Genomic DNA, 19556 nt, shown 5'->3' with positions numbered 1-19556 from the left:
ACCTTCAAACCATTCCACAAAACCTAATATTTAACCAAGGCAAACAAGAACATTTAATAGGCTAAATAGGACTTTATTGTTCACATGTCTTCATATTGTACTCATCTCTCACCTGAGCCCCAGTCCATCTTTGGCTTTGAAAATAAGAGGGGTCTGAAGTGCTTCTCTTTGAACATACTCATAAGTGAAATCTGAGAAGAAAAAAAGTATAGGTGTTCACTTCACTTTGCACATGGTACAGTAGAGTACAATTTGTGTGCGTCTCAATGTCTGCGTTTAGACAGGCAGCCCAATTCTGGTCTTTTTTTCTCTTCACTAATTGGTCTTTTGAACAATCAGATCAGCTCTGAAAAAGATCTGATGTGAAAAGATCTGTTGTGATTGGTCAAAAGACAAATTAGTGGAAAAAATATCAGAATTCAGCTGCCTGTCTAAACACTGCCATAGATGTGTGAGGACATCCTACACAAAGACAAATTAACCAAATGGAACCTCTCCCCTAATGTGTGTGAATGCAATGGATGAAAAGGAAGAACATTTTAAAGGCCCAATGCAGACATTTTTTTATCTCGATATCAAATAATTTCTCAGTAACAATTAAGTACCTTGCTGTGATTGTTTTCAATTAAAATGCAAAAAAAATACAGTAGCTTCTTAGCAAAGACCAATTTCTCAAGCAATCATTTTCCTAAGACTGTCTGGGAGTGGTCTGAGTGGGGAGGGGAAAATGGGAAAACTAGCTGTTATTGGCAGAGGTTTGGAATGCTCTTTCTTATTGGTGTATTAACAAATTTACCACTTGGTGATGTCACAAGGCACACCACAACTCCATCCTACCAAAACAGGCTGAAATTTCAGGCAGTCTTTTCAAACAGCTCTTACACTAAATGGGCATCATCACAGTATTATTCCAACCTCAGTGTGGAAATATATGAAATACAAGAAGATTACATTTTTGACTGCACTGGCCTTTAAGCATGTCCACCAGTGAGGGGACAGTGAGTGTGGTAGGCTAAAATTACGAATTAAGCATTTTATTTTAAATTACCTTTGCCGTCCATCAACTGAACGAAATGTCTGTTATACGAATTACTAACAAGTTTCTCCTCCAGATTAAAACCCCTGACATTTGCAATTTCTTCAACGTCAGAGAAGTCCTCATTTTCGTCGTACATTGTCCGGCAGATGGAGCGCTAGTAGAGGAATGAAAATACAGGTTATAAATGTATGAGTCAATATTTATCACGTCTTACCAATAATGTTCTTAAAGTACTAGAGTATATAATGAACACGCAAGTATAGCTTTGAATAAGGGCGGTCGTATCAAATTAGAAAAAGGCAAAGGCCAGGCAGTACATTATCTTATGTAGGCTCGAGAGAGAGATAACAATAAAACAGTGGTGCACGTGGCTATGCTGTATTTGTGGTTTTAGGTGGGCCTTTAGCTGCAAACACCTTTACAGATGATTAAACAATGCTAGTTAATAACCTCACTCGTTATGTCCAAGACAAACATTAACATAACGTGCTAAGATGCACAATAACAACGGTATGCAGAGTCTGAGTGGGATTGTGAATGACGTCTATAATTTACCAAGTAAAATATAGCCTAAGTAACTACATAAAGCTGACGTTTGTCAAATTTTAACATATGACATCTTCTGTTCTGAGGTTCAATGAAATTATGATAAGCTAGGCTACCACTGATATCTCAGCTAACCTAGCTAGCTAGTCCAGTTAAAAGCGAGGCTAGCTATGCTAGAATAGGGTAATAATGCTACACACCAGCTTGCGTCCAGAATCTGCACCAGCTTCCATGATCTGAGCCCTTGCCTAGTGTATCTGTTCATCCCTTCATTTAAAAATGATAATAATCACATTTAAACTAATTATCACTGCGTTTCGACTCAACTAAGTGGTAACCATATTTGTTTTGTGCTGGATAACGTCACCGACAGAATCAAAACATTGTTGGACAACGTCATGCGTCACCTCCCACACTACTTATTCTTCACGTCAACTATGAAAATAGTTCTGAATGTATAATAAACAAATGCTATTACATTTATTTCGCCGACTATTTCGCGGTCTGTCATAGACCTGCAATTGCATACACAACAAAAGCTGCTTGGAGTCCGCATGCATGCTAGCTCTAGTTTAGATCCCTCAATATGGATATATTGCATGCATGTACGCTCTTGGGCACAATGGGCCGTGGGAACATTGTCTAAAATTATTCAATTGATTATTGCAAATTGTTAGTTAGTAGCTAGACATTTGTATCAACATGTCATGCGAATGGCTAAATTATAATCATCCACTGTCGTTCAAATTATTATAAATAATTTGCAAGTATAACTGACACTGTTTGGTTCGCATTCTCCACCGGCATTCGTTTCAGATAGCCAGGTTCTATTTTCCACGAGTGGCCCTGCATGACTGACTAATGACAGTAACCAAATTATTGTACGCAATATAAATATCGTTTCAAGGGTAACGAGTTACCATGTGAAAGTTTAATGTATTTTTGTTTGTATGATCCAACTAATTTATTATACTTATTATGGATAGGCAGAATTGTGCAGAGTTTATTAAGCTTCGCCGCAGTGGCTTATGGGTGCAGCCAGCTCGAGCGAAACGGCAGGGTCTAGATGTTCGGTTCAGAGACGCTGCAGAGGAAGTAGACGGTATGAAGTTTAAACAGCGTTATGCTTACAATACTTTGCCATTATTTAATGTCAACGTAGCGCTAGCGAAAATCGATTGAAAGTATCTGAACTGCTGCCAATTTCTACATCAATTTATTTGGACACCGAGGATGTTATCTCTGGCTAGCTAACGCCTATCGTTTTTATTAAACAGCCACAAACGAATCAAACAACGCCTGTTCAGTCTATTCAATTTCAGCGGCACAATGAGTCTGAACGAGCATTCATTGCAAGCACTGTCTTGGAGGAAGCTTTACTTGAGTCGAGCAAAACTGAAGGCTTCCAGTCGAACGTCTGCTCTACTATCTGGGTTCGCTATGGTAAGGAATATACTCGCCCAAAGATTGCAGCAAAGGCAAGTCTTTGATGTCCATAGTAGGATGACGGCTAGGCATAATCCAAAAGCAGAATCCTTGTGTATTCATCTCATGTTGTATAGATTCTTTGCACCCCCTAGTTTTGCATTGCAGTTTTTCTTCATTTGGGAAGATCATGTCTGGATGGAATTTTGACAGCACGTTTTTCCCCCTTTATAGATCTCTAGTTCCAGACGTTCTGTCATGAATGCTAATTTTCTCTGATATACATTTCATACTGTTACTATCCCTTTCTCCTCTCTAGGTAGCAATGGTGGAGGTTCAGTTGGACACAACCTATCCTTACCCACCTGGTCTCCTCATTGCCTTCAGTGCCTGCACCACTGTGTTGGTGGCTGTTCACCTTTTTGCCCTGATGGTTAGTACCTGCATCCTGCCTAACATTGAGGCAGTCAGCAACGTTCACAACCTCAACTCCGTGAAGGAGTCTCCACATGAGAGAATGCACCACCACATCGAGCTGGCCTGGGCCTTCTCTACAGTCATTGGCACCCTGCTCTTCCTGGCTGAGGTTGTACTCCTCTGCTGGGTCAAATTTCTACCCATTAGGCCTAAGAACCACAATCCCAACAATGGGACCATATCTGCAGGTGTGGCTGCTGCCATCACCTCCACCTCCATCATGGTGCCTTTTGGCCTGATATTTATAGTATTTGCTGTACATTTCTACCGTTCCCTTGTCAGCCACAAGACAGACAGACAGTTCCAGGAGCTGGAGGAGCTATCCAACCTGACCAGGCTGCAGAATGAGCTGGACGGCAGAGGGGAGTCCCTCATGCAATCCCCCAGCTCTCAATTCCCTTAAAGACTGACCACTCTGACAAGATAGATATCTCTACCACGACAATACTTTTGCCATTAGTTTGACATTTCTATTAAAAACACTGCATCATTTCTATGAAAGTGTTGTGCTATTCACTGTTTGAAATGTTCACATTTCTAGATTTTTTTACTTACATATAACTGTAAAACTATGCCACTTAACGCATGTACACAATTTCAACGGGAAAAAAAACACTGTCTTAACTGACACTTGGAGGAGCATTGTATTGTGGACAGTTTTTTAAAATTCCATTTACTTTGCAGGTAATAATGCATGGGGCTGAAGAGGGCTCTCATTAACAATCTATTGTGACAAGGTGGCTTGCTTTATTGTTATGAGCACCACTGAAGGTCTTATGGTGTTTAAGACAACTCTGAACCTCGCAAGTTAAAATTTGCTTAGAGCTTCCTGGGAAACCCATTTCTCATCTTTCTACAACGAGTTTCCAAGCAGGAAATGTAAGTTCCGAGTTGTCTTGAATGTGGCATTACTTCTGTAAGAGGTGAATATGTTCCGTATTCAACATAATGTTCTGATTTTTACTTTTTAGAGTTAATGTTTGATATTAAATGTAATCGGCCTGCATAAGTTATTTGTAGTCCAAATGTTACTGCATAAACTCACAACAGTTTACTTCTATGTAAACTATTTGTTATTGAATTAAACAATTTGTACCATGGTTGTCTGAACAATGTTTTTGTGACAAAGCTATTTTCACTGCTGCTTAAACAGTGAATACAGAAATGAACTGCACATATTGTATCAACACAATTTGCTTTGTAAAAGGTGTTATGTTGCTTTAATTTCCTGTCAAAAGTGCACCCTCTGACTTGTTTGCACACTAAGTTGGTAGGTCTTGGTAAATATAGAACATCCTTAAACCATGTAACCATTTGCTTTTTGTTTTGCTTCTAGGATACATTTTTTAATACCTCAAATTGCCATTGGGGAATGATAGACAGATGGTGCTGTGACCTCATTACAAGTCTGATCATGTTCAGTTGTCCTGTTTCAGAGAAGTAAAGTTACTAAGATCTTACTCATGATGATGTGCTCTCTTTATTTGTTAAATTATGGCATTTTACGACATGTCCAGAGATGAAGCACTTTAGGGTGGTCCTCCTGTTGTCCTTCTGTGGTATGTCCTATTCACTGGTACGTTGACTGTGTTTCCATTAAAACTGATCTTACATCCAACAGATGTACCTTAAGCAGAGAAAAGTGAGACACCTCACCATACAGTGAATTGATCATCACCAGACCTGGGTTCAAATACATGTATTTTATTATTTGTTCTTTATTTTTCAAATAATGTGGCCTGAAGCAATTACTTATTTTGGAAGTAATTAAAAAAAAAAAAAAAAAATCAAATACCTGGTTTAAATGCATGGAAGTGTATTTGAGTATTTTCAAATAGCTGCCAATACTTTCCAAATACATTCCAATATTCAACTACTTGTCTTCAAATAAATATCAGAATACTTTGAAATGTATGTGAAAGTAATTGAGATATTTGAAATAGTATTTGAACCCTGGTATGCTAGGGGGCTCAGCACCACACCTGCAACACCAAGTAAAAGACAAACTTTTAAATGCTTCAAAATACAAAGTATGTACCTTAGGAGTTGTGTATATTGTCGTTGTTGCCTCTTCTCTTCCAAAGTCCGACACTGTTCCACATTTGGCCACTCCGTCCACCCAGAAGCCCTCATAAAGCTGACCTTTGTCCAGGTAAAATAACTTCCCATGCCCATACTTCCAGTTGCCTTCATACCGTTTTTTTCTTGATTCACTAATTTTTGTTGAAGCCAATCTCAAAACCTGACATACTGTTATAGTTTACACACAAATCCATACAAATCCAAACTGAATTCATTCACTTTGTTTCACCAAATCAATTTTTTATGAACTAATCGCTGTTTCCACAGTAGTAACAGACTTGTGTGCAATATTTCGTTATTTCAGTGTTTCATTGAATTACAGACAAATTGTCAAAGTTGGGGACAGCTCATCTACACTAATAAAGATGCATGCAAATGTAGGCTACAATTACTTAATCTACCTCACCTCTCCATTTACACACTGGAAATCAACTTTGTCTTGAACGCACCCGTGGTGACAGTCATGAGACTTCCATGTAAGGTAATATTCCTCTACCTAGACGAAACATGCCCTCTCCGTGATGGTTGTCTTCAGCCATTCTCCCTCAGATACAGTATAGTAGGAAAGGAAAAAAGTGTAGGTCCTATAGCTACATCCTTATTACCTGTTGAAAGATTCTTTTTTTTTAATGGAGAGAACCAGTCACGGCCCATGGGTCTAAATGGTGACGCAGTAAAAGAGAATTTATGCTTGATCCGAAAGGTGGTCGGAGGCGCGGAATGGATGGTGTGACGCCATTGCCAAACCTCTTGAGACATACAGTTGCCAAATTGAGCTCTGTACCGCATCGCCATGCATAACGAAAATGTTTTAACAATGCAGAGGGCTCCGCATTGACATGATTGGTTGATGGTAAGTGGGGGCGGGAGGTCTAGTATAAACACAAACTCACTTCCTTCACAACAGCTCTGCACTGTTCCGTGAAGCGCAAGAAGTGTGAATGCCCTACAGAGGCCATATCACCCTAAATGCTGCACGGCCAATGCAGATGGAGGGGTTAACCATGCAACGCCTTTAAACCTAGGCCTAATACCTCAAAATAAATTATGTGTGCAAAATGTAGGCTATGTCATGCAACAGTAGTACCATGCTTCTTGCTCTCCAACTAATCCCCTGTGTATTCATCTCCATAGACTGAATAAACAGCATTTTACATTATCAGCAAAAATATTGTAATCAGATTGGATACTTTTGAAAAATGTGATGATTACTTCGAGGATTACTTTTACATTCAGAAAGGATGTTTGCGAGAAAAAAAATCGGACACTTCTGTTTTCTCAATGACATTCAAATCAGCATTGAAAAAATTCGAACGTTTAAGTTTGTTCCACCTGAGCGAGTCTGACCACAAATCAGAGACCACTATGATGACACACCAAATTAGTTTGATCAATCGCGGGAAAAGAGCAAGAATAGGATTTTGTAGGCTACAGTCCAAGCTATGTCTTCCAATAGTGAGACTGCTGTCGTCATCCAAAGATTAACCAATTTGAATAAACGCTTGTAAGTAAGGATGACAGCAGTGGTGTAGTCTACGGTGATACGGTTATCACTTATTATTGATATCTACATAGCGCATTGATGTGAATCACACTGCTGCTTTCTCATTTAGCTATTTGCGCCTTACAGATTGTGGTTGTTGTGGATGGCTGTTCACAAATCTAAAATGTGTAGCTGAACCCATAATGGTTGAATTCAAGAAGTTTAAGCTGCCTATCAATCATTGTGAAACCTGTGGACAGCCAGTGAAAAATGCGCTCTTGTAACAGCTGCATAGTGCGGATCCAAGCCTATGGAATAAAAGTAGGGCTTTAATTGCTAAATCCAATTCATGCTGCTAAAATAAATCCATAGGCCTAATGGACATATGCTCAAACTCGCACACTTTTGATAGACTTAAAAGGGTCCATCTGTAGTTGCTACATCAATTTTTGGACTAAATTATATATCAATTGATTCTTGAAGAATATAACATATAAATGGTAACTTATAAAATAATATAACTTATAAACTGTCACACTCCATGAGAACCAAAAATATAAGCTTGGTTTTCTCCAATGTTTGTAAACATTGTAAATGTAAACAAACACTGTATAGTATGGAACGCCGTTTGGGTCTTTTGAGTGTCAAAAAAGATACATGTCAAATAACACTATTTGACGTGTCAAATAAGCATGTTGACCAATCAGGACCCGAATATGACTGCACGTCACATAATAATTTAACATTTCATTTTTGACGTAGTTATTAAACATTGATTACACTATCACTCGTATTTCATATGTCACAACGATTCACCAATATGTATGCTATGATGCTGGTAAAGTTGTGTCTGGCGCCCGTGCCGCTGCTGCACGAGGTGCAGACACACTTACCCAAGCTCTAGACAGTGCTGGTCGTAAAAAAAAGCTAGCTAGCTAGCTGATGGATGCAAACAATGTTCTTCCCCAAAAACATAACAAAACGACAATCTGTTTCAGTAGCTGTAGTTAGCTAGCTGACTATCTAGCTAAATGTCATCATCTAACACAAAGTAGACAGTTTTTGAGACTTTGACCCAAAATGCCATTGGTAATGCTCCAGAAGACAATTGGGTCAGGCGACTTCATTGTCGTCGTCTTTTAGAGTTGAGGCGTCGCCAGGGATGTTTTCATTAGGGCACACCGTAGCAAAACGCTTTGCAACAGAAAAGGAAACCGAGCGTTTCTTATTGGACAAGTCCAGGTAATCCCTTTCAGTCCGTTTGGTGCCTAATGAACACAACCCAGGTGATCGGTGTGGGGCTGGGCCAGGTCCCCTCCAGCAGAGACCTCCATTAAGGGTTCCTCAGCCCTCCTTACTGTCCCGGAACATGTATACCCCTAATTTATAAAACGGATCTAATTTGATTAATGGTGGTCGGACACACCTATGTGAAGCTAACCACAATAAAGCTTAGCCAAAACAGTGGAATTTGCTGTTTGCCTTCAACATAAAGGTCTCTCAATGAATGTCAAATGCAAACAATACAAATAGTGGAATTTTGCCATACTGGAATAAATCATGCTAAACGAGGTTGAAATGTTCTCATATAAATTCAACAAAAGTTTAATTTGACAGAAATCTGTTGAAATCACACTGGATGTATTAGACTTTAGAATTGCATTGGGGGCATTCTTATTTCACTGTACAGCCTCTATGGATTGTGGATCAATGATTTGGGTTATCAGTCTACTCAGTGACACCCAGAGAACATTAGCATCATAGCTCATTTACATTTACATTACATTTAAGTCATTTAGCAGACGCTCTTATCCAGAGCGACTAACAAATTGGTGCATTCACCTTATATCCAGTGGAACAGCCACTTTACAATAGTGCATCTCTCATTGCGGGACTCTGAAACAGCTGTAGCCATGCAGCTCACGTCTGTAGCCATGAACTGCTTTGAAAGGCGTGGTCATGGCTCACATCAACACCAATATCCAAGAAACCCTAGACCCACTCCAATTTGCATACCGCCCCAACAGATCCACAGATGATGCAATATCTATTGCACTCCACAATGCCCTTTCCCACCTGGACAAAAGGAACACTTATGTGAGGTTGCTATTCATTGACTACGGCTCAGTGTTCAACACCATAGTGCCCTCAAACTCATCACTAAGCTAAGGACCCTGTGACTAAACACCTCCCTCTGCAACTGGATCCTGGACTTCCTGACGGGCCACCCCCAGGTGGTAAGGGTAGGTAACAACACATCCGCCATGCTGATTTTCAACACGGGGGCCCCTCAGGGGTTGTGCTCAGTCCCCTCCTGTACTCCCTCTTCACTCATGACTGCATGGCCAGGCACGACTCCAACACCATCATTAAGTTTGCCAATGACACAACAGTGGTAGGCCTGATCACTGACAACAATGAGACAGCCTATAGGGAGGAGGTCAGAACACTGGCCGTGTGGTGCCAGGATAACAACCTCTCCCTCAACGTGAGCAACACAAAGGAGATGATTGTGGACTACAGGAAAAAGAGGGCCGAGCACGCCCCCATTCTCATCGATGGGGCTGTAGTGGAGCAGGTTAAGAAGTTCAAGTTCCTTGGTGTCCACATCACCAACAAACTATCATGGTCCAAACACACCAAGGCAGTCGTGAAGAGGGCACGACAAAGCCTATTCCCCCTCAGGAGACTGAAAAGATTTGGCATGGGTCCTCAGATCCTCAAAAAGTTCTACAGCTGCACCATCGAGAGCATCCTGACTGGTTGCATCACTGCCTGGTACGGCAACTGCTCGGCCTCCGACCGCAAGGCACTACAGAGGGTAGTGTGTACAGCCCAGTACATCACTGGGGCCAATCTTCCTGCCATCCAGGACCTCTATACCATGCAGTGTCAGAGGAAGGCCCTAAAAATGTTCAAAGACTCCAGCCACACTAGTCATAGACTGTTCTCTCTGCGACCACACGGCAAGCAGTACCAGAGCGCCAAGTTTAGGTCCAAAAGTCTTGTTAACAGCTTCTACCCCCAAGCCATAAGACTCCTGAACAGCTAATCAAATTGCTACCCAGAATATTTGGATGTACCCTTTTACGCTGCTGCTACTCTGTTTATTATCTATGCATAGTCACTTTAAATCTACCTATTACCTAGTACATATTACCTCGACTAACCTGTGTCCCCGCACACTGACTCTGTACCGGTACCCCCTGTATATAGTCTCGCTACTGTTATTTTACTGCTGCTCTTTAATTCGTTTTTATTTTGTATTTTTTAGTTAACACTTATTTTTCTTAAAACTGCATGGTTGGTTAAGGGCTTGTAAGTAAGCATTTCTGTAACGGCTGTCATATTCGTTCTCCTCCTCAGACGAGGAGGAGCATGGATCGGACCAACACGCAGCGAGGTATGTAGACAAAATGATTTATTAAATGAAGACGAAACACGAAGAACACTTGAACAAACTACAAAACAACAAACGACGTTAAACAGACCTGAACGTGTGGACATAAAAAACAATGAACGCACGAACAGGAAAGAACGAGACGAGACAGTACCGTGTGGTGTAACAAACACAGACACAGCAACAATCACCCACAAACAAACAGTGTGAACAACCTACCTTAATATGGTTCTTAATCAGAGGAAATGTCAAACACCTGCCCCTAATATAGAACCATATCAGGCAACACATTGAACCCAACATAGAAACACATAACATAGACTACCCACCCAGCTCACGTCCTGACCAACTAAACAAAGTTAAACAAAGGAAAATAAGGTCAGGAACGTGACAATTTCACTGTTAGGTCTACACCCGTTGTATTTGGTGCATGTGACAAATAAGGACCTGTTTATATTACGCATTACTTTTACAGCTAAAAAAAACATTTATTAACACAAGTTGTACCATGTATCCAAGTGAACAGCTCCTTTTAGTTTGTCTTTCAAAGCAAAGTCAAATTTGACATTAGGTCAAGATAGCTAGCTAGGTGGTAAAAATAGACATGAATCATGATGAGTGGCAACCACTCAGGTATAGATGGATTAGCTGACATCACAAAAACGATGCATACGCTTAAATGGGGCAGAAGTCCGTGTGTTGTTGTGATTCTAGATGGCCAGATAGCTACCAACAATGACAAGAAACTGCCATGTGGGGAATCGTAAGCTAGTGACTAGTTTCAGCTAGTTTAATCTTATTCTTGATACCATGACTTGTTTTGAGGCATTTTGACTGATTTCATGTTAATAGTAATATGGCAGAAATTCGCTAGCTAGCTTACCAACAACAGTATTTTGAGAGATGAGAGAGATAGCAAGTGCTCATTGTGTAAATGTATTTATGTTTTCAATAAACATTGGAGACGAAATATAGTTGACATGTTGTCAACAACCTAAGCCAGGGGTAGGTAACACTGTTCCTGGAGTAGTGCTGCTGCTGCTGCTGCTTCTTATTCATCTACCATATAATGGCAGTCCACAAAGCAACGTTAAAGGTGCATGCCGCCACCTACTGTGCTGGAGCGTGTGGTCAATCACGGTTTACAACATTTCTAAATCCTCCTACCTAACTCAGTACTTCTGAGAAAATAAAAAAGTCCCCTACTAACTTCTAATAGTCCCTCACCATCCCCCAAATCCCCCCCCCCCCCCCCCCCAACCAACCTCAATGACCCTACACGTCAATCTTGCCCTCTCTTCAACATACTTCAACAATATAACACATGCTCCACCGTTTCATCGACCATACACTCCAGACACAAACCCATCACATGCTTGCCAACCAGATGTAATGACGAGTTCAATCTACAATGTCCTAAACGCAATCGAACAAACATCACCTCTTCATTCCTAATCTGATCTTTGAATCCTGGTACACCAAACTTTCTTTGGAGGGCATACAGTGGCAAGAAAAAGTATGTGAACCCTTTGTAAATATCTAAATTTCTGCATAAATTGGTCATAAAATTTGATCTGATCTTCATCTAGGTCACAACAATAGACAAACATAGTCTGCTTAAACTAATAACACACAAACAATTATACATTTTCATGTCTTTATTAATACCGTGTAAACATTCACAGTGCAGGGTGGAAAAAGTATGTGAACCCTTGGATAACTGGTTGACCCTCCTTTTGCAGCAATAACCTCAACCAAACGTTTTCTGTAGTTGCAGATCAGACCTGCACAATGGTCAGGAGGAATTTTGGACCATTCCTCTTTACAAAACTGTTCCAGTTAAGCAATATTATTGGGATGTTTGGTGTGAACCGCTCTCTTGAGGTCATGCCACAACATCTCAATCGGGTTGAGGTCAGGACTCAGGACTCAGGTGTATTTTTTGCTGTTGAAGCCATTCTGTTGTAGATTTACCTCTGTGTTTTGGGTCGTTGTCCTGTTGCATCACCCAACTTCTGTTGAGCTTCTATTGGCGGACAGATAGCCTAACATTCTCCTGCCAAAATGTCTTGATAAACATGGGAATTCATTTTTCTGTCAATGTCCAGGCCCTGAGGCAGCAAAGCAGCCCCAAACCATGATGCTCCCTCCACCATACTTTACAGTTGGGATGAGGTTTTGTTGGTGTGCTGTGACTTTTTTTCTCCAAACATAGTGTTGTGTGTTCCTTCCAAACAACTCAGCTGTAGTTTCATCTGTCCACAGAATATTTTGGAACATCCAGGTGCACTTTTGCAAACTTTAGACGTGCAGCAATGGGTTTTTTGGACAGCAGTGGCTTCTTCCATGGTGTCCTGCCATGAACACCATTCGTTTTTAGTGTTTTATGTATCGTAGACTCATCACCAGAGATATTAGCATGTTCCAGAGATATCTGTAAGTCTTTAGCTGACACTAGGATTCTTCTTAACCTCATTGAGCATTCTGCGCTGTGCTCTTGCAGTCATCTTTGCAGGACGGCCACTCCTAGGGAAAGTAGCAACAGTGCTGAACTTTCTCAATTTATAGACAATTTGTCTTCCCGTGGACTGAACCTCAATAATGTCACCATTGCCATTGATTCTTGATTCTATGCAATATTGTGCTGCTATTTTTATTGACTTGTCCAAAGCTTTTGATACGGTAGACCATTCCATTCTTATAAGCCGGCTAAGGAGTATTGGTGTCTCTGAGGGGTCTTTGGCCTGGTTTGCTAACTACCTAACTCAAAGAGTGCAGTGTATAAAGTCAGAACATCAGCTGTCTCAGCAACTGCCTGTCACTAACGGTGTACCCCAAGGTTCGATCCTAGGCCCCAGGCTCTTCTCAATTTACATCAACATCATAGCTCAGGCAGTAGGAAGCTCTCTCATCCATTTATATGCAGATGATAGTCTTATATCCCTCCCCGGATTTTGTGTTAAATGCTCTACAACAAAGCCTTCTTAGTGTCCAACAAGCTTTCTCTACCCTTAACCTTGTTCTGAACACCTCCAAAACAAAGGGCATATGGTTTGGTAAGAAGAATGCCCCTCTTCCCACAGGTGTGATTACTACCTCTGAGGGTTTAGAGCTTGAGGTAGTCACCTCATACAAGTACTTGGGAGTATGGCTAGAAGGTGCACTGTCCTTCTCTCAGCACAAATCAAAGCTGCTGTCACACCCTGGCCTTAGTTATCTTTGTTTCCGTTATTATGTTTGTTAGGTCAGGGTGTGACATGGGGAAGGTTTGTGTTTGGGTGGTTATATGGTTAAGGGGTTGTTGGGTTTTGTGTGTGTGGTTTTGTGTTGAGTGAGTATGTCTAGGTATGTCTATGGTTTAGTGAGGGTTTCTAGGTATGTCTATGGTTGCCTGAGTGGTTTCTCAATCAGAGACAGGTGTCTTTCATTTGTCTCTGATTGGGAGCCATATTTTATGCGGCCATAGGCATCATGTGTTTGTTGGGTCATTGATTTAGTCATTGTCTTAGTCTGTTTCAGGTTTGCATGTTTTGCATTTAGTCGGTTTTGGTTTCACGTTCTTGGATTTGTTGTTTTTCTTCGTTAGTTCCTCTCCTAAATAAAGAGAAGATGTATTATTTACACGCTGCGCCTTGGTCCTATCTCTCTCCCATGGACGATCGTGACAGCTGCAGGCTAAAGTTAAATCTAGACTTGGTTTCCTCTATCGTAATCGCTCCTCTTTCACCCCAGCTGCCAAACTAACCCTGATTCAGATGACCATCCTACCCATGCTAGATTACGGAGAAATAATTTATAGATCAGCAGGTAAGGCTGCTCTCGAGCGGCTAGATGTTCTTTACCATTCGGCCATCAGATTTGACACCAAAGCTCCTTATAGGACATATCACTGCACTCTATACTCTTCTGTAAACTGGTCATCTCTGTATACCTGTCGCAAGACCCACTGGTTGATGCTTATTTATAAAACCCTCTTAGGCCTCACTCCCCCTTATCTGAAATATCTACTGCAGCCCTCATTCTCCACATACAAAACCCATTCTGCCAGTCACATTCTGTTAAAGGTCCCTAAAGCACACACATCCCTGGGTTGCTCCTCTTTTCAGTTTGGTGTAGCTAGTGACTGGAACGAGCTGCAACAAACACTCAGACTGGACAGTTTTATCTCTATCTCTTCATTCAAAGACTCAATCATGGACACTCTTACTGACAGTTGTGGCTGCTTTGTATGATGTATTGTTGTCTCTACCTTCTTGACCTTTGTGCTGTTGACTTTGCCCAATAATGTTTGTACCATGTTTTTGTGCTGCTACCATGTTGTGTTGCTACCATGCTGTGTTGTCATGTTTTGCTGTTATGTTGTTGTCTTAGGTCTCTCTTTATGTAGTGTTGTGTCTCTCTTGTTGTGATGTGTGTTTTGTCCTATATTTATATTGTATTTATTTTTTTAAATTATCCCAGGCCCGTGTCCCCACAGGAGGCCTTATGCCTTTTAGTAGGCCGTCATTGTAAATAATAATTTGTTCTTAACTGACTTGCCTAGTTGAATGAAGGTTAAATAAAAATAAATAAATAAATGAACACCAAGGCTTTTAGAGATACTTTTATAACCCTTTCCAGCTTTCTGCAAGTCAACAATTCTTAATCTTAGGTCTTCTGAGATCTCTTTTGTTCGAGGCATGGTTCACATCAGACAATGCTTCTTGTGAATAGCAAACTCAAATTTTGTGAGTTTTTTATAGAGCAAGGCAGCACTAACCAACATCTCCAATATCGTCTCATTGATTGGACTCAATGTTAGCCGACTCCTGACTCCAATTAGCGTTTGGAGAAGTCATTAGCCTAGGGGTTCACATACTTTTTCCAACCTACACTGTGAATGTTTAAATTATGTATTCAATATAGACAAGAAAAATACAATAATTGGTGTGTTATTAGTTTAAGCACACTATGTTTGTCTATTGTTGTGACGTAGATCAGATCAAATTTGATGACCAATTTATACAGAAATCCAGGTAATTCCAAAGAGTACACATACTTTTTCTTGCCACTGTAAATATGCTCAGAGTCCCATCTCTTCTGCTACACATCTATCAAAATGGCTCTGATCTGAGGCCTCCCGGGTGGCGCAGTGGTCTAGGGCACTGCATCGCAGTGCTAACTGCGCCACCAGAGTCTCTGGGTTTGCCCCCAGGCTCTGTCGCAGCCGGCCGCGACCGGGAGGTCCGTGGGGCGACGCACAATTTGGCTAGCGTCGTCCGGGTTAGGGAGGGTATGGCCGGTAGGGATTTCCTTGTCTCATCGCGCTCCAGCGACTCCTGTGGCGGGCTGGGCGCAGTGCGCGCTAACCAAGGGGGCCAGGTGCACGGTGTTTCCTCCGACACATTGGTGCGGCTGGCTTCCGGGTTGGAGGCACGCTGTGTTAAAGAAGCAGTGCGGCTTGGTTGGGTTGTGCCTCGGAGGACGCATGGCTTTCGACCTTCGTCTCTCCCGAGCCCGTACGGGAGTTGTAGCGATGAGACAAGATAGTAATTACTAGCGATTGGATACCACGAAAATTGGGGAGAAAAGGGGATAAAATTAAAAATAAAATAAAAATGGCTCTGATCTTACATTTAGCCTCACCTCTACCCAGTGGAACATTAATATCAATTATATATTGTTTCAAAGCTCTTTTGGCTAACTGGTCTACAATTTCATTCCCTTCCACACCCGAATGTGCTGGGACCCAACAGAATCTCACTATTACACCCATTCTCTCAATTCACCAAAATAACATTAATAGCTCCAATAGTAGGTCACTCCTATTAGATTTACAAGATTATAAACTATTCAATACAGACAGAGAATCTGAGCATACTATAAATCTAACAGGTTGTACGTCCTCCACCGACTGGAGGGCAACTATTATCGCCAACGGTTCAACTGAGTATACTAACAGTTCATTGTTAGTGTTCTACATATCTGCACATCAAATTCAGGAATGGAAACGCCTGCTCCTGTACGCCCACTATCTGGTTCCTTGGATCCATCTGTGAAAAGCGGTAAAAAAGGATAAACATTTCTACCAATGTAATTGTCAACCAGTTTCCCGATATCACCGACTTCTAACCAATCTTTCCTTTTCTCTACCAAGGTTATATCAACAACAGGATCTGGGAATAACCATGGAGGAACATCCCCTATCATCACAGAAGGACCAACCTCTAACTCCCTCAAACCACTCTCATCAGCAAGCTTTCCAACTGTCCAACTTAAACCACTGCCTTGTCTACTAGTATATTCCCAACAGTCATCTAGAACAGTAGCAGTGGGATGCTCAACCTCACAGCTTTTCAACAACTTTTCAATAAGCGAATGACCATTTTTTACACCATATATCAAAAGGCATCTCACCTGCCTCCACTAGTAAGGCACATACATATGTTGATTTAAATGCACCAATACATATACTTAAAGCTATATACTGGTTTCGGTCCAGTTTCTGAAGCCAAGTATTCGCCGCTGTTCCATAAACTATACACACGGAATCAATTGCTGTCCTGATCAGAGCCCTAAAAATATCCGTAATCGATTGTCTTTCAGCACCCTATTGCCAACCAGAGACCGAGCGCATAAGATTCACCACCTTCTTACACTTTGTTTCAACATTTATGATGATCTTTCCATGTATACCGCTCATTGAACCATAGACCCAAATATTTGTACTTAGAAACCCTCCCCATAGGCTGTCCATACAGAAACAACTGTATATTATCAGCAACTTTCTTCTTCGAGAAGAACATACAACAAGACTTTGCCACTGACAATTTAAAACCTAAATCAATCAATTTAAATCAATCGACCATCTTTCAACATCCACTATAGCTTGTTGAATAGATTTAATCCCGAGAGACATTCTTTCCCCTCTTCCAAATAGCTCCATCATCAGCATATAGGGAAGCCCCAATACCCCACCTACATTCGAAAACACATTGTTAATCATAATATTGAACAAAATAGGACTGATAGCACTGCCTTGAGGAATACCTTTATCAACTCCATAGGCTTCAGATAAAATGTATCTTATTTTAACCCGGAAGAAGCGATTAAATAAGGCCAAAACACAGTTATATAATCTCCCACCAAAACCAAGTCTTTCCATTCTCTCCACATAGAGTCATAATGTAAAAAAAGACAGTAGACATTACTTCATTCATGACCAGAGTTTTTTCAACTTTATTGCTCACCTTTATTAATGCATCCAAAGTAGATCTACCTTTTCAGAATACACTACACTTTTCAGACTCAAACCTCCATGTTCCAGGAAATATGACAATCTTTCAACTATCATCTTTACACAAGTTAGAGGTCAGTGCTACTGGTCTATAACTATCAGCACATGAAAGGTCCTTACCAGGCTTTACAAAAGGTAATATTACTGCACGTTTCCAACCAAAAGGTATAACCCCCTCACTCCAAATCGTATGAAATAATCCCAGGAGAACATGTATGACCTCATCAGGTAGATGCTTAAACATTACATAGCATAACTGATCATGACCTGGGGCTGTATATCCACAGCCTATTAAGGCTGAACACATCTCATGTATGGTCAAATCAGGATCCAAAGAAGAGTTAACAGTATTCATTTTCTTATACACATTAACATGAGCATTTAAAATGTCACACCTGTTTTACTTATCAAATCAAATTTTATTTGTCACATACACGTGTTTAGCAGATGTTATTGGGGGTGTAGCGAAATGCTTGTGTTTCTAGCTCCAGCAGTGCAGTAATATCTACCAAGTAATATTTAACAATACACACAATCTAAGGTAAAGGAATGGAATTAAGAAAATATAAATATTTGGACGAGCAATATCAGAGCGGCATAGACTATGATACAGTAGAATAGGATACAGTATATACATATGAGATGAGTAATGCAAAATATGTAAACATTATTAAAGTGTCTAATGTTCCATTTTTAAAGTGGCCAGTGATTTCAAGTCTATGTACAGTTGAAGTCGGAAGTTTACATACACCTTAGCCAAATACATTTAAACTCAGTTTTTCACAATTCCTGACATTTAATCCTAGTAAAAAATCGCTGTTTTAGGTCAGTTAGGATCACCACTTTATTTTAAGAATGTGAAATGTCAAAATAATAGCAGAGAAAATGATTTACTTCATTTACTTTACTTTTATTTCTTTCATCGCATTCCCAGTGGGTCAGAAGTTTACATACACTCAATTAGTACTATTATTACTATTATTCTGACATTGTCACGACTTCCGCCGAAGTCGCCCCTTCTCCTTGTTCGGGTGGTGTTCGGCGGTCAACGTCACCGGCTTTCTAGTCACCACCGATCCATGTTTCAGTTTCGTTTTGTTTTGTCTGTATTACACACCTGGTTTCAATTCCCCTATCATGTTCCCTATTTAACCCTCTGGCATACATTTCTGTTCTGTCCGTGATTGTTTGTGTCGTTAGTGGTTGTTGTAGGTGCATGTGTGTTTGTTATTATTCCTATGTGGAATTTTGCGTGTATTTTGAGTAAACTCCGTTGTTTTACTCAACACCTGTGTCCTGCGCCTGACTCCGCTACATATCTGCACACAATCGCTGACAGACATTTCACATTCTTAAAATAAGTGGTGATCCTAACTGATTTTTACTAGGATTAAATGTCAGGAATTGTGAAAAACTGAGTTTAAATGTATTTGGCTAAGGTGTATGTAAACTTCCCACTTCAACTGTAGATGCATGAGTTAGATTGTGATTGTAGATTGTGAGGTCCAGGCTGGATGTAACCCCTCTAACAACATCAACTCTTGTACAACCACATTCATCGTTAAGACATACTAATGCTCGTTTCCATCGTATCTTCCAAAACAGTACCACTAGCATCTGTGTGCTTCCCCATAAACTATTACGTGCATTAAAGTCGCCTCAGCATATCTCTCTAGAGCCCAATTCTCCTGATATTTCATCAAACATCGCTACAGATAGTTGATGACAAGGGTTGTAAAAAATGTGGAACTTAATATTACTACCTACACTGTAGATTTCCACCATCACACGTTCAGATGGGATAGTTATATTACCATATACAAGACCT

At 40.6% G+C, this 19556-nt stretch overlaps 2 protein-coding genes across 6 annotated transcripts in view; one reads left to right on the top strand and one right to left on the bottom strand.

Annotated features, from left to right (window-relative positions):
• LOC129814938 (lysine-specific demethylase 2B-like) overlaps window positions 1–8392 on the bottom strand; it is a 51293-nt gene extending 42901 nt beyond the window's left edge. For 4 of the 5 annotated variants that reach the window (XM_055868110.1, XM_055868124.1, XM_055868118.1 and 1 more), the window contains exons 1-3: window positions 1786–2477; window positions 1049–1193; window positions 113–191 (exon numbers count right to left, since the gene is read on the bottom strand). In XM_055868110.1, the coding sequence (XP_055724085.1) occupies window positions 113–191; window positions 1049–1193; window positions 1786–1818 (257 nt within the window). In that variant the 5' untranslated portion in view covers window positions 1819–2477. Of the gene's footprint in view, window positions 1–112; window positions 192–1048; window positions 1194–1785; window positions 2478–5525 lie in introns of those variants that run through there. The other variant, XM_055868142.1, reaches the window with a different exon arrangement.
• On the top strand, window positions 2634–4947 carry LOC129814991 (calcium release-activated calcium channel protein 1-like). The gene is made up of 2 exons (XM_055868211.1): window positions 2634–3028; window positions 3330–4947. Exons 1-2 carry the CDS (start codon window positions 2915–2917, stop codon window positions 3888–3890), a joined length of 675 nt encoding a protein of 224 aa, XP_055724186.1. The 5' UTR covers window positions 2634–2914; the 3' UTR covers window positions 3891–4947.
• Window positions 8393–19556: the final 11164 nt, after the last annotated feature.

Source organism: Salvelinus fontinalis, chromosome 2, assembly GCF_029448725.1.
Source record: "Salvelinus fontinalis isolate EN_2023a chromosome 2, ASM2944872v1, whole genome shotgun sequence".
NCBI lineage: Eukaryota > Metazoa > Chordata > Actinopteri > Salmoniformes > Salmonidae > Salvelinus > Salvelinus fontinalis.
This window is presented reverse-complemented; position numbering and strand designations above follow the sequence as displayed.